Here is a 15,145-nt window from a genome sequence, read left to right as displayed (position 1 = left end):
GGGGTGCTGGAGCATATCCCAGCAGTCAACGGGCGAGAGGCGGGGTACACCCTGGACCGGTCGCCAGTCGATCGCAGGGCACAAACACACAACCATTCACGCTCACACTCACACCTAGGGGCAATTTTCAGAGTCACCAATTAACTTAATGAGCATGTTTGTGGTCTGTGGGAGGAAGCCGGAGTACCCGGAGAGAACCCACGCATGCACGGGAAGAACATGCAAACTTCACACTTCATGTTTATTAGATTCACCAACAAGGAGGTGACATCACACCAAGTAGACTTCAGGGTGTGTTTCAGTCACTTTCCACTAGAGGGCACAACAACAACAACTGCAGACTGATGGTGTGACGAGCTGTGATGATGATGATGATGATGATGATGATGATGATGTCAGAGGAGAGCTTCTTATGAAAACAATGTTATTTGGATAAACTGGGAAACAGTTCAAGAACACAGCCAAGAGGAGGAGGAGGAGGAGGAGGAGGAGGAGGAGGAGGAGGTTTCATCCGCGCAGTCTTTTAGTGTCGAGTTGAGTTTCCTGTTGGATTAAAGGTGTGAGGAGACTGTGAGCAATAAAATCATTTCTACATATTCCAACCTGAATGAAACCTTTATTTCTGAGTAGTTTGTGAAAGACCACAAGTCCAGGAAGTCAGAAACGGGAACGGAGAACGTGAGCGCGCATTGCTGGGTTTCTACGGCGTGCGGGCGCGCTCACGATCACTAACAGAAGTCTTAACGGCAAAGCTGACGCTTGTCGATCATGCGCGCTCTCATCTTTATCAAAACAAGATGAAAGTGTTATTTTTGTTGCTTCTCTTCTGTCACGTTTCATCATCAGGTAAGATCACAGTTTAAATCTTTACTTTAACCTCTGTGCGTTTTGTTCCTGCGTAGATCACACTGCTAGTTTACTTTCACTTTGTATGAACCTGATAAGCCTGGTGTGTTTGAACTGAATCAAACTGAATGCATCACATTTATGAGTGTGATGTGTGGACTGTATTTCTACTGAATCTGTAAACCTTGTTTGTCTGCAGTGAAACACTCCCTGAAGTATTTCTTAATTGGGTCTGATGGAGTCCCAAACTTTCCAGAGTTTATGGCAGCTGCAGTGGTTGATGGACATCTGGTGGCTTACTGTGACAGCAACAGAAAAACAGTAGATCCAAAACAGGAGTGGATGAAAACATTATTCGAAAATGATCCTCAGGTGTTGGAGTGGTACAGAAGAGAGTGTTTTCAGATTCTGCCAAACTTATTCAAAACCACGATGTCCAGTTTGAAGCAGCGCTTCAACCAAAGTGAAGGTAAAGTATGGAAAATATTCTTTTTGACTTTTTCCTGCTGTTCTGCATCTTAGTTGTACAGTGAGCCTCTACAGAGCCTGAAGATAATACTCAGATGTAATTTTACTCTGAAATGTAAGTAGAAGTTGATGTAAATCATGCCATCCTGATGGTTTACAGACAGCAGCCGACCACAAGCCGTCAGTCAGCATGCAAACAGGAATCAGCTGCTGCTTGGAATTAAGATGGCGTTGCGCGAGTGGCAGCTTGTTACAGCAGCTCCGTCCATTTTCCTTTGTATTATTGCGTTTTTGTGTCTTTGGCGTGTTTTTCCATCACTAGTCTTGGTTGATCATGCGTACGTATGGATGTACAACTGGTGAGACTGGGGATTTGTTTTTTCTTCTTTGTGGATTACTTTCCTCACCTTCAGGAGATCCACTGAACTTCAGGTCCATTGTTTGCACACAGGAACAACCAGTGGCAGTTCTAGACAAATTTTTCCTAGGGGGGCCAAGGAGGGGCCAGTGTTAAACCAGGGGGCTCATTAAAAAGTGGCAACAAATAATATTTGAAAATGATAAACTTTATTGTACTTTAAAATCATATCAACATTTATTTTGTTCAAGAGTGAGTGCAGGTGTCAGAGAGGTAGGGCCATAAAAAATGAAAAATACAGTACTAAATTCAGTGTGAACAAAACTTCAGGGTACAACAATGTGCCATTTCCTATTTATGTAAGCTCCACTACTGTGGACAGTTGAGTCCACACTTGAATATTTGAATTGGCACAATGCTCAATTGAATTTTAATGAGAAGAAAAAAACATCGGGGCATGCATTACATTCTGTTGTCTAACCATCCCTCTCTACTTAACATGGGTAGACAGCCTGCTGTTGATTACTTCACTCAAATGTATTTGTTACCGCAATGCAACAGCCAAGACGGGTGAAGTTACGTGGTTAACATAACAACATTGTGTAGACCTAGCAAGGATACTGACATTTGGACATTTGCAATGCTTCAATGAATTTGCTTAGATATGATTATGTTTCGAAACATATTGAGACATTTACAAACTTGATTTTATGATCAGTGTGAGGAACAACAATAACGCAGTTATGTGCAAGAACAAGTCACTTATGAGATGAAATCGTTTTGCTCATCTTCAACTATTGCAACAGGAGAAATCATGTCTCCTCTCTCCAAGAGAAGTTGCTGGGGGGGAGGGGGCACTGAGGTGGCCAAGGACATGTCTACAGAGGCACAGGCCTCCCTAGGCCTCCGTGTAGAACCGCCACTGGGAACAGCTGTTCGCACTGAGCAACACAGCAATACTCCCAGTAGAAAGACCAGAGATCCCCAAGGAAATAAGGAGAAGGAGAAGGGGATGCAGAGCTGGGGCGATGTGTTGGGACAAGAAAAGATCGTACAAACCATGCATACCGTCTGTTATTATGGGAAACGTGAGATCTCTCCCAAATAAGATGGAAGAGCTAACAGCGCTAACCTGACTGCAGAGGGAGTCCTGGGAGTGTGGCCTCAACTGTTTGACTGAAAGCTGGTTAACGGAGATCACGCCAGATTCACACATTATGCTGGACAACTTTCAATGGCTGAGAGCGGACAGGAAAGCAAAGGAGAGTGGCAAGAAGAAAGGTGGAGGAATAGTGATTCCTGTCAATAGTGATTGATGTCACAATTCCTGCAAACACAGATGAAGTTATCAAGAGGAATGAAGAGCTGAACCACCTGCTTTCTTCCAGAATTCACAACAGTAAAAATACAGCCAACAATAAACATTAAACATTCCCATGTGCAATATTGTCCCTTTGTGTTTTTGTCTATTGTGTGGTTCATTGTCCATGCATCATTTCAGTAAGGCACACCAGCATGATCTTCCCTCCATCTCAGTCAGTTCCATCACACCCCAACCCAGATGAACATTTTGTTCAACTACATCAGTATGCTATTGCTGCTATTCCTGTGACTACTGTTACATTCTGTTCACTGCACCTTATAGATACTACTAATTTTACTGAGTAACAACATTTAACACACTCTATTTACATAACACTTAACACACTGAATTGGGAATATTCAACTCAAAACACACTGTCCATTTCAATCAAACTCACAAAATGGAGGTTTCTTAACTTGAGCTTCAGCTTAATACATTTCTCTAGTGAACTTATCCAAAACTATTATTTACAGGCTTTAAGTAGAAATACAACTATACAAACCATCTGTCAGGTATTCAGGGTTGTATATGCCAGCAATGTGCTCCGCTTCACAACGTGGTAATCGCCTTTTTTTTTTTTTTTCTATTACGTCGCCGTTCATGACTCTACACTAAACTCTGAACAAAGTTAACATTCAAACCCGTCAACACCCTTATCACACAGGCGACACAAAGTTCACTTTTAGGAGATAATTCCTCCCTTTTCGTGGCTTTCACAGTGTACTGGCCTGCAAACACAGATGAAATTATCAAGAGGAATGAAGAGCCGAACCACCTGCTTTCTTCCCAAATTTCCTCTGGCGGGAGAACGGAGGTGGCCAACTCAGGAAACCGGGCGCAACACCATCCATCCCGCCTTGTCTGCAACTCTTTCCACTTTCACAGAGTAAGTGCCCCATCAGAGACAATAGAACACTGGACTTACTGTATGCAAACATTAAGGATGTTTACAGCTCATCACCTCTCCCCCCGCTGGGCTGTTCTGACCACAGTTTGGTTTATCTGCCCCCTGAATACATACCTTTGGTGAATAAACAATCAGCAGGCATGTGAGAAGATGGTCAGAGGAGTCCAGCGTGGCACTGAGGGACTGTTTTGACACCACTGACTGGTTGTGTCATGTAGTCAACATGGGCAGAACATTGACAGTTCAACAACTTGCATTACGGACTACATTAACTTCTGTGTGGAAAACACTGTGCCTACAAAGAAGATGCAGTCTTTCCCAAACAACAAACTCTGGGGGTTCCCGGAACTGAGAGCCCTACTGAACGAGAAGAGGATGGTCTTTTGATCAGGGGACAAAGATGAGATGAGCAGGGTGCAGACTAGGGAGCTGAAACGGGAGATAAGGATCCATCTGCAACACGGGGCACCCTCTTCACACCACTTAACCCCCCTCTGCTCCACTTCACAGACTACACTCACCTCCCCCCATGTCACTCTACAGTTTGCATATTGTCCAAACATTGGCGTGGAGGACGCAGTCATCTACCTGCTCCATCGATCTCTTTGCCATCGCCATGTTCTCCAACTTTTCCAGTGCTTTCAACATGATCCAACCATCACTGCTCAGGGGGAAGCTGGAAGGAGCCGGTGTAGACTGCTAACTGGCTGCGTGGACAATAGACTACCTCACCAACAGACCACAGTGTGTGAGGCCTGGCGACTGCATGTCCGATGCGGTAGTTTGCAGCACAGGGGCTCCACAGGGAACAGTAATCAGGGGGGATTACAAATACCTACAGTGGTGGAAAAAAGTTTTTGGAAACCCTTAAAATTTTACACAGTCTCAAATATTGTCATGAAATATTTTTGGAAAAATCAGGATTTAGGGAAAGACATAGCACTATTACTGCAGCCACCTTTGTTTTAAATGACATTATTACAGCCTTAGATAGGAAAAAACACTGTGCAGCTCTTTTTATTGATCTCTCAAAAGCATTTGATACAGTGGATCATGTACTGCTCTTAAAAATACTTTGTAGTTTCAGGTTTGATGACTTAGCTTTTAAATGGTTTCAGAGCTACCTTAGCGACAGACAGCAGTGTGTGTGTATTGGGGATAATAAATCTGAATTTGTACAATTAGCAAAAGGTGTCCCACAAGGCTCCATCCTGGGGCCTCTTTTGTTCTCACTTTATATCAATGATATTACCTCAGTTGTCACTGGGAGTAATATTCATTTATATGCAGATGACACCATTCTGTACTGCATTGCAAAACGATGCACACTCTGCCTTAAATTCCCTCCAACAATGTTTTTCTGATGTTCAAGTTGCACCAAATAATCAGAAACTGGTTCTCAATGCGGGCTGCACGGTGGCGCAGCAGGTAGTGCACGTGCCTCACAGCAAGAAGGTCGCAGGTTCGATTCCCGGGTCGGGCCTTTCTGTGTGAAGTTTGCATGTTCTTCTCGTGGGCACTCTGGCTTCCTCCCACAGACCAAAAACATGCTCATTAGGTTGATTGGTGACTCTAAATTGCCCCTAGGTGTGAGTGTGAGTGAATGGTTGTGTGTATGTGCCCTGTGATCAGCTGGCGACCGGTCCAGGGTGTACCCCGCCTCCCGCCCGTTGACAGCCGAGATAGGCTCCGGCCCCCCCGCGACCCCGAAAGGGATAAGCGGCATAGAAAATGGATGGATGGATGGTTCTCAATGCAGACAAAACAAAACAAATGAAAATCGGTTTCTTTTATAGAAACAGACCCTCCTTTCCGCTGCATTGTAGAAAGATGCTTGTTGAGGCAACTTTTTTATCGGTTTTAGATTATGGTGATATTTTAAATATGCATGCCTCTGCTGCCACTCTGAAGCCCTTGGACTCTGTTTATCACTTGGCCTTGAGATTCATCACTGGAGATAGTTATGACACCCATCACTGTGACCTGTATACTAAGGTTGGGTGGCCCTCTCTCAGTGTAAGACGGGAAAGACACTGGGTTTTATTTATTTATAAAGCTCTTGTTGGTCTTTTACCTTCTCAGATTAGTTCAATGCTCTCTTTTAATGTGGGTTCTTATCATACTCGATCCAGTGATTGGATCATGCTGCAGGTGCCAGCTGTTTTTACTGAACTTGGAAAATCCAGTTTTTCATATTGCACACCTGCAACGTGGAACAACACACAGAGCCATTTAAAGCTCTCCTCATTTTTATCCATAGGGCAATTTAAATCCTTAATTGGTTCACACTTTGCTTCTAGGTGGTCCTGTTTTACTTCATTAATGGTTTTTGCATTTTTACTGTTTTTACTCATTGTTGTTGCTTTTATTTATTTATTTATTTATTTATTTATTTATTTATTTATTTATTTATTTATTTATTTATTTCAAATGGGTCCTTCTTCTATGGCTTTAATTGCTTTTTCCTCTTACTCATTTTTATGTAAGTTTTATGTCACTGGCTTCTTCCATGTCTAAGTGCTTTTGTTTTTATTGTTTTACTCGGCTACATTGTAAATGAGGTCTCTACCTCAATGTATTTTCCGAGTAAAAATAAAGGTTGAATGAATGAATGAATGAATGAAAAATGCATGGGGTGTCCGAAAACTTTTTTCCACCACCGTAGGTGTTCATCTCAACAACAAACTGGACAGGACAAACAACACAGATGCCATGTACAGGAGAGGCTAAAGTGATCTGTACCTGCTCAGAAGACTGAGGTCCTTTGGAGTTTGTTGGACACTGTTAAAACATTTTAGGACGCTGTGGCGGCATCATGTAATGTAGCTCTGTGTTGATGCTGTCTTTCTTAATTCTACATCATCAACCTGTTTTGATTTGCACTACTGTTCAAGGGTAATATATGCTCTAATGCTAATATCTGCTCACAAATATCCATTTCACCTGGGGCAATTTCTAAATTTCTAAGTTGTGTATTTCTCTCAACGGTGCAATAACACTATTTATTATCCATATTGGCAACTGTATTTTTATAAACTGTACATATTGTGCATATACATAGACCTAGTATTTATTTAAGCGAGATATTTTCTCAGGTGCAATACAGTACATGCCATGTCAGTAGTTAGTTTTTCTCAATAAGACTACTAGCAAAAGTACTTTTTTATGGCAGTAGGATTCTTTGGCATTTACTATTTTTAATAATCTACAAATGTACCTAGACATAGTTCTTATTCTTCTCTGTGTCTTAAGCAGTACTTCAAACATTTTAGTCACACACTTTCTTCTTTTACACCTATAAGTGTCACTTACACAATGGGTATTGAACAAAACAACAACAACAACAACAACAACAACAACAACAACACATACGGGAACAGAGCCTAATAGAATTTTCCACTCAGAGATAGTTAATAACAAAGGATGAAAGTAAAATAAGAGGATTCAGAGGTGTACAAAAATATATATACAATAAAAAAAGTAGGCCTGCAAGAATAACAGTTAGTGTCCCCTTCAGACAGCAATAATTTAAGAGTCTCAATACAGTCTTCACAATGACACAAGAGAAAAAGTGACAGGTGTATCAATTAAGTATTCCAGGGTTCACCGTATGATTGTATAGACAGCACAGGGCTCCATCGTTTAATAAAAGTAGGCTTTTGAAGCCTTAGTGAATATGTGATTTGCTCCATCTGATACAGGGCCCAAATTTTTTGAATTCAGATGTTATAAGTGATGTATCATGTGAGTTCATAGATGAAAATATACTGTATAATTTACTAATCATCTTCTCTCTCCATTTTCTATTTGAATATCCACAAGGTTTTATAACTTTCCCCCACTCTTTGTGGGCTGTGAGGAAAGATCTTAACTGCAAATACCTAAAGAAATCTGTCCTAGGAAGGTCAAATTCATTCTTCAACTGTTCAAAAGTCTTAATGCTACTAAATACTTGATTTGTGCAGCCTAGAATTAACATTTTAGATGAGGGAGATTGAGGCCTCCCTCTGTTTTTGACAACTGTAGGGTTTTTAATCTAATTCTGGGGCGTTTTTTTTGTTTGTTTTTTGTTTTTTTGGCCATAAAATTTTTGAGTAGATTTTTGGAATCTCAAAAGTAGATTTTGGAATTCCTATGGGTAGCATCTGAAAAACATAAAGCAGTCTTGGGACGGATATACGGATACATTAAATGCGTCCCAATAAAGAGAGAGGGAATGTAGACCATTGTTCCAGATCATTACTAATCTGCCTAATTATTTTACGATAGTTAACCTCATACAAGTTTTTTAAGGATGGTGGGATGTATATGCCATGGTATTTAATACCTTCATTAGGCCATTTGAATGCACTCTTTTGTTTAACTCTTTATAGGATGTTGCCATTGACATCCATAAGTACTGTTTTTTCCACATTTACCTTGTATCCCAAGTAGTATCTGTAGAGGCTAAGCCAATGCTTTAAGCCACTGAGGCATTTTGACTTGAAATTAAATTCAATTTCAATTCAATTCAATTTTATTTGTATAGCGCCAAATCACAACAGAAGTTGTCTCAGGACACTTTCCATATAGAGCTGGTACAGACCAAGCTCTTTTATCTACAAAGAAACCAACAATTGACGCGCTTTTTGCCATGTCATGAAATGAAATGAAATGAAAGTCCACCTGAATTTCCGTTGTAATGCACAATCTTCTTTTTATTTTGCTTTTACAAGTCCAGAAGTCACATATTTCCATATAGCATAATAGCATGCAGAGCATACGTATAGAACGGTAGACCAACAGCGATATACAGCAGTCAAAACCGTTTCTCTTCCTGCTCGGAAATGCCTACTTAGTCACAGAAGTTCCTGGTATAAATAGTGTCAACCACCAATCACCATACACCCCGTACATACCATACAATTAACATTTTGTAAATTACATTTTCATAATCTGCTCTAACAGTATCCATACTCAGTGATTAGCGTCTTTAAATTTGGTATGTTTTTTGTTGTTTCAGTCAAATATAACAATACATCATCAGCATAAAGCGAAAGCTTATATTCTTCTTCATCTATTACAACTCCTCTTATTTCATCACTATCTCTAATGAGCGGGACGAGTGGCTCGATACTAATTGCAAATAAAAGTGGAGACAGAGGACGCCCCTGTCTACAGCCTGTTCAAGTATGAAACTCTCTGATTTACAACCATTAACTCTAACTGAGGCACAGGGGGCTAAGTAAACAGTCTCTATCCATTTAATGAAATTAGGGCCAAAGTTAAACCTTTTTAATGTTTGAATAAGATATTGCCTTGATACCCTATCAAACGCCTTATGAGCGTCGACGGATAAAATTATTGCTTCTGTTTTCTTGTCCTGTTCGCGTGATATTATGTTTAATAGGCATCGTAGATTATGTCCATAGTGCCTTCCACTGATAAATCCAGTCTGATCTGGATGAATTATTTGAGTAATTATCTGATTAATTCTTCTAGCCAGGATCACTGTTAGGATGCATTGATCTGCATTTAATTGATATGGGTCGATAGGCTGCAATACTCTTTTAAACTGTGAAAGAGAAATTGTGTTTCATCACTTGAATGATGAACACAGCTCAAGACTTGGAGAACAGCAGCTCATCACACAATGCAACAATATCTTTAAGATCATCTTTCACTGGAGATTTCATCTGTACATCATTATTAATCACAGTCTCTGTTTGTGTCTGTCAGATGTCCATGTTTTACAGAACATGGATTGCTGTGAGTGGGATGATGAGACCAGAGAGGTTAATGGTTTTAGTCAGTATGGTTATGATGGAGAAGACTTCATATCATTGGACCTGAAGACGCTGACATGGATTGCTCCAAAACCACAGGCTGTGACCACCAAACTGAGATGGAATGCTGATGAAGCTAGATTAAAATTTAATGAGATTTTCTTGACTGAGCTTTGTCCTGAGAGGCTGAGGAGGTATTTGAACCTCAGCAAAAGCTCTCTGCAGAGAACAGGTAGAATCACTTGACCTGATGCAGTTCCTGTCATTAATACATTGCATGTAGTCTGACATCACCTTCTTTTTGATTGTTTTCTGTGGCAGTAAGATTTGATTTAATCCTAACCATTCAGAGCTGAGGCTGATAGTCAGAGCACAGTCAGCATGAGTTCTCTCTCTCTGCAGAGCGTCCCTCAGTGTCTCTCCTCCAGAAGACTCCCTCCTCTCCAGTCAGCTGCCACGCTTCAGGTTTCTACCCTGACAGAGCCACACTCATCTGGAGGAAAGATGGAGAGGAGATTCATGAGGACGTGGAGCTCGGAGAGATCCTCCCCAACCACGACGGAACCTTCCAGACGAGCGCTGACCTGAACGTTTCATCAGTCCCACCTGAAGACTGGAGGAGGTACGACTGTGTGTTTCATCTCTCTGGTGTGGAGGACGACATTGTCACCAAACTGGACAAAGCAGCCATCAGGACCAACTGGGGTGAGACTGGGATCAGCATTTGTTTGTCCATTAAAGTAGACCTGGATTGTATCTACAGAGGTTATGAACAAAAGCTTTTATAATTCCAGTTTGCAGCTTGTGTCTGATTTTCATACCTTTGGCCGTCATTTCTATCTGTTCTGATGACACTGAGCTCATCAAAGTCATTGATAATGTCAGAGGACACAGAGACATCAGTGCAACACACAGACATGTGAGTGAACACATTCATCTCCGTCCAGAGGTCGAGTCAAAGTGTCAATGTTGTGTTTTGGTTCCAGTTTCTCCCCCAGAGTTTCCTGTTGTTGCTGTTGTTGCAGTTGTTATAGGACTGCTGCTGCTGATACTCTTCATCACTGGACTCTTCATGTGGAGGAGGAACAATAACGGTGAGTGAAGCCATTTTTCCTCCACTGTTGGATTTCACATGCAGTTTCATGTCAAGGCCAACACGTCGAATTGAAGACAGATTTATTGTGAAAGGATAAAAGTCTTGAAAAGTGTGAGCTGGCTGATGTTCAGTAACTTTACTGCCAGAAGAACACAGTAAAGGTCCTGAACAGATGTGCTGTATACAGGATAGAAGTTAGAGGAAGAAAACATGCAAACGTGTTTTCTTTTGTGTCCTTTCAGAAATTCTGATTGAACTTTTAATACTGTGATCTCTCATCTGTGTTTCAGGGTTCAGACGTGCAAACAGTAAGTTTTTCTTTATGAAAAAATATTTATTTTGTAGTTTGATTATTATGAATCTAATGTGTCTAGTTTTATTGTGTTGTGATTTTTAGTAATCAATCAATCAATCAATCAATCAATCAATCAATCAATCAATCAATCATGTCATGTCATGTCATGTCTCTAAAATATAATTATTTCATGTTTAATCATTTCACTTAATTTTCTGCTTCTAGCTTCAGACTCTTCACCTCAAACTTCATCAATATCATCAGACAGAAATTCAACTCCTGACCAATAACAGTGAGTGCATCCTTTTTCCAGCTCTGCTGTGCACACAACAGTTCACTGGAATAACGTCCAACTTTCATCCTGTATTTCACGTTCAGCTGATGTTTAGAATCCACAGAGACAGTCCGTCCATGATAACTACAGGAAGCAGATGGGTTTCAGATCTTGTACCAATACTCATACTCCACCGCTTATCCGGGGTTGGGTTGCGGGGGCAACAGCTTCAGCAGGGGACCCCAAACAAGTCTCACTTACTGCCGAGTACCTGAACACAGCTCTTCCTGTGGGCATATAAAGATTGGATGGCCCTGAGAAGTGACCCCCTCACCCCATATGCCTGCAGCACCTCCCACAATATCTCCCGGGGGACCCGGTCAAATGCATTCTCCAAGTCCACAAAAAACATGTAGACCAGATGGGCATACTCCCAGGCCCCCTCCAGGATCCTTGCAAGAGTAAAAAGCTGGTCCGTTGTTCCACGGCCAGGACAGAATCTGCATTGTTCCTCTTCAATGTGAGGTTCGACTATTGGCCAAACCCTCCTTTCCAACACCTTGGAGTAGACTTTACCAGGGAGGCTGAGTAGTGTGATACCCCTGTAATTGGCACACACTCTCTGGTCCCCTTTTTTAAACAAGGGGACCACCACCCCAATTTGCCACTCACTAGGCACTGTCCCAGACTACCACACAATGTTGAAGAGATGTGTCATCCAAGACAGCCCCTCAACACCCAGAGCCTTCAGCATTTCTGGATCGATCTCATCAATCCCTGGGGCTTTGTCACTGCGGAGTTGTTTAACTACCTCAGTGACCTCCACCAGGGTAATTAATGATGATCACCCCATCAGCTTCCAGCTCTGCCTCTGCAATAGAGGGCATATCGGTCTGATGTAGGAGTTCCTCAAAGTGCTCCTTCCACCGCCCGACTACCTCCTCCGTAGAGGTCAACAGTGTTCCATCCTTACTGTACACAGCTTGGATGGTTCCCTGTTTCCCCCTCCTGAGGTTCCGGACGGTTTTCCAGAAACACCTTGGTGCCGACCGAAAGTACTTCTCCATGGCTGCTCCGAACTCCTCCCACACCCGCTGTTTTGCCTCCCCTACGGCGGAAGCTGTTGCCCATCTTGCCTGTTGGTACCTTGCAACTGCCTCTGGAGTCCTAACTAACCTCTGGAGATAACATATCCCGGAAGGACTCCTTCTTCAGTCGGAAGAAGGTCAGCTTCCCTGATCACCGGTGTGCACCACGGTGTTCGAGGGTTACCGCCCCTTGAGGCACCCAAGACCTTTAGACCACAGCTCTCCATCACAGCTCCAGCAATGGAAGCTTTGAACATTGCCCACTCAGGTTCGATGCCCCCAGCCTCCACAGGGATGCCAGAAAAGCTTCGCCGGACGTATGAGTTCAAGATCTCTCGGACAGGGGCCTCCTCCAAAGGTTCCCATTACACCCGCACCACATGCTTGGGTTTACCAGGTCTGTCTTAAATCTTCCCCCACCCTCAGACCCAACTCACCACCAGATGGTGATCAGTTGACAACTCCGCCCCTCTCTTCACCCGAGTGTCCAAAATATGCAGCCTCAGGTCAGATGATACGATAACAAAATCGATCATCGACCATCGACCTAGGGCGCTCTGGTACCATGTACACTTATGAACATCCTTATGTTCGAACATGGTGTTCATTATGGACAGTCAATGACTAGCACAGAAGTCCATTAACAAACAACCGTTCAGGTTCAGATCAGGGGGGCCATTGCTCCCAATCACGCCTCTCCAGGTGTCTCCATCGTTGCCCACGTGTGCGTTGAAGTCCCCCAGAAGGACTATGGAGTCCCCTACCGAAGGCCGAATACTGAACTGCTGTTCGTTGCGTATGCACAAACAACAGTCAGAGTTTTCCCCCCCGTAACCCGAAGACATAGGGAGGCGACCCTCTCATCCGCTCGGGTAAACTCCAGCGTAGCGGCACTCAGCTGAGGATTTGTGAGTATCCCCACACCCGCCCAGCGCTTCACACCTTGGGCGACTCCGGAGAAGCCAAGAGTCCAACCCCTATCCAGGAGAACGGTTCCAGAGCCAACGCCAGATCAAACTGGTAGCGCTCCATCTCACGCACAAGCTCCGGCTCCTTCCCCCGCAGAGAGGTGACGTTCCACGTCCCCAGAGCCAGCTTCTGCCGCCCAGGTCTGGTCCGTCAAGATCTCCGGCCTTCACTGCCACCCATATGGCAATGCACCAGACCCCAGCAGTTTCTCCTGCAGGTGGTGGGCCCACAGGATGAAGATGAGAGTGCCATGTAATCCTTTCGGGCTGTGCCTGGCTGGGCTCCGTGGCAAGCCCGACCACCAGGCACTCGCTGACGGGCCCTCCGTCCAGGCCTGGCTCCAGACGAGGGCCCCGGGCTTCCTCCGGGCTTCCTCCGGGCTTCCTCCGGGCTTCTTCCGGGCTTCCTCCGGGCCGGGTATCACCTCTTCTTTGCCGTTCTTTCATGGGGTCTGTGTGAACCATTCTTAGTCTGGACCCTCGCCTGCGACCAATCTGCCATGGGAGACCCTACCAGGAGCACTAGGCTCCAGACAACATAGCCCTCAGGTTCATCGGGACGCACAAACCTCTCCACCACGCTAAGGTGATGGTTCCTGGAGAGGTTGTACCAATACAACGATGTAAAAATACTCTATTCCAAATCAAGTCCTGCTTTTAAAATCCTACTTTAAGTAAAAAGACAGTGTTATCAGCAAAATCTACTTAAAGAATCAAAGTGAAAGTACTCGTTCTGAAGAAAAATGTCCAGTAAGTGATAAAATATTACAGGTGGAGCTCGTTTTTACTACTTTATATACAGTCCGGTAGTTTGGCCCAGTGGTTCCCAACTTTGGGCTTTGGTCCCCTGTAAAGGGGCCAGGGGCTGTCAGACTATTAAAGAAGAAAATATCACAAGTTTATTAATTTTTTTAAACTCTGAACCTTTTTGCTTTTTGTGTGAAATATCAGATATTTTCACCCTTTTGGGCCTCAATCAGTTATCAAATGTTTTTAATGAAAAATCTTAATGTGAAAAAATCTGAACTCTCCAGTGAAGTACAATTACCTCAAAAATCCTCCAAGTACAGCACTGAGCAGAACTTAGTTACTTTCCACCACTGCCAGAAACAGATAAATGACAGAAAAACATGAATAATGTCCATGATGAAGTCTAGTAAGTACCTGATCAGTTATTGATCTTTTCATTTATTAATCTGTCTCCACAGACTCTCAGTGAGGATCAGAAGAGGACTCCACTGACGTTACTGTGGCATCAAAAATGCTGATTTGTTAAAGACATGTTTGTGATCAGAACGTGCTGATGTTTAACTTTGAGATGTGAAGTCGTAGAAGCTGTCAGAACATCACAGGTTCAGTCAAACAGGTCAAGTGTGAGTTCATTTACTCACCAAAGAAGATTATTGAAGTGTCAGTCAGAGCTGACAGAAGCTTCACTGGGAGGGAAATCCTTAAATGTCTTCATGCATATATCTTTGTTTTCTCTGATATTTATTGTTACTTATATCTTTAGCAACTCTTACATTACATTCCTTTTGTTGCTGTTATTTATGATTTCATTATTTGTTCTTTACTGGAATATTGCAATTTAAAACGAGTCTTAAGTTTTGCAGCCCTCCCGTTATTACAGATATGATTCATGATTGCGTCCATAAAACTAATAAAAGTATGATGGAACCTTAATTTAAGTTTTATGTTTGTTCATTTTTGAGTTCAT

General features: G+C 42.8%; 1 protein-coding gene across 1 annotated transcript; it reads left to right on the top strand.

Annotated features, from left to right (window-relative positions):
- The first annotated feature begins 655 nt into the window (after positions 1-655).
- Positions 656-15,109, top strand: LOC139345471 (major histocompatibility complex class I-related gene protein-like). Its single transcript, XM_070984077.1, has 7 exons — positions 656-846; positions 1,046-1,315; positions 9,661-9,939; positions 10,110-10,412; positions 10,694-10,805; positions 11,324-11,390; positions 14,637-15,109. The coding sequence occupies exons 1-6, from the start codon at positions 798-800 to the stop codon at positions 11,379-11,381; spliced, it is 1,071 nt and encodes a 356-aa protein (XP_070840178.1). The 5' UTR covers positions 656-797; the 3' UTR covers positions 11,382-11,390; positions 14,637-15,109.
- Positions 15,110-15,145: the final 36 nt, after the last annotated feature.

Source organism: Chaetodon trifascialis, chromosome 17 (assembly GCF_039877785.1).
Source record: "Chaetodon trifascialis isolate fChaTrf1 chromosome 17, fChaTrf1.hap1, whole genome shotgun sequence".
Lineage (NCBI taxonomy): Eukaryota > Metazoa > Chordata > Actinopteri > Chaetodontiformes > Chaetodontidae > Chaetodon > Chaetodon trifascialis.
Note: the sequence above shows the minus strand (reverse complement) of the source record. Positions and strands in the feature narration are given on the sequence as shown.

Coding starts and splice junctions, on each gene's coding strand:
- LOC139345471 (XM_070984077.1), top strand. CDS start 798: ATGAAAGTGTTATTTTTGTTGCTTCTCTTCTGTCACGTTTCATCATCA. Junction 10,413..10,693: donor AGCCATCAGGACCAACTGGG/GTGAGACTGGGA, acceptor TTTTGGTTCCAG/TTTCTCCCCCAGAGTTTCCT. Junction 10,806..11,323: donor AGGAGGAACAATAACGGTGA/GTGAAGCCATTT, acceptor TTCTGCTTCTAG/CTTCAGACTCTTCACCTCAA.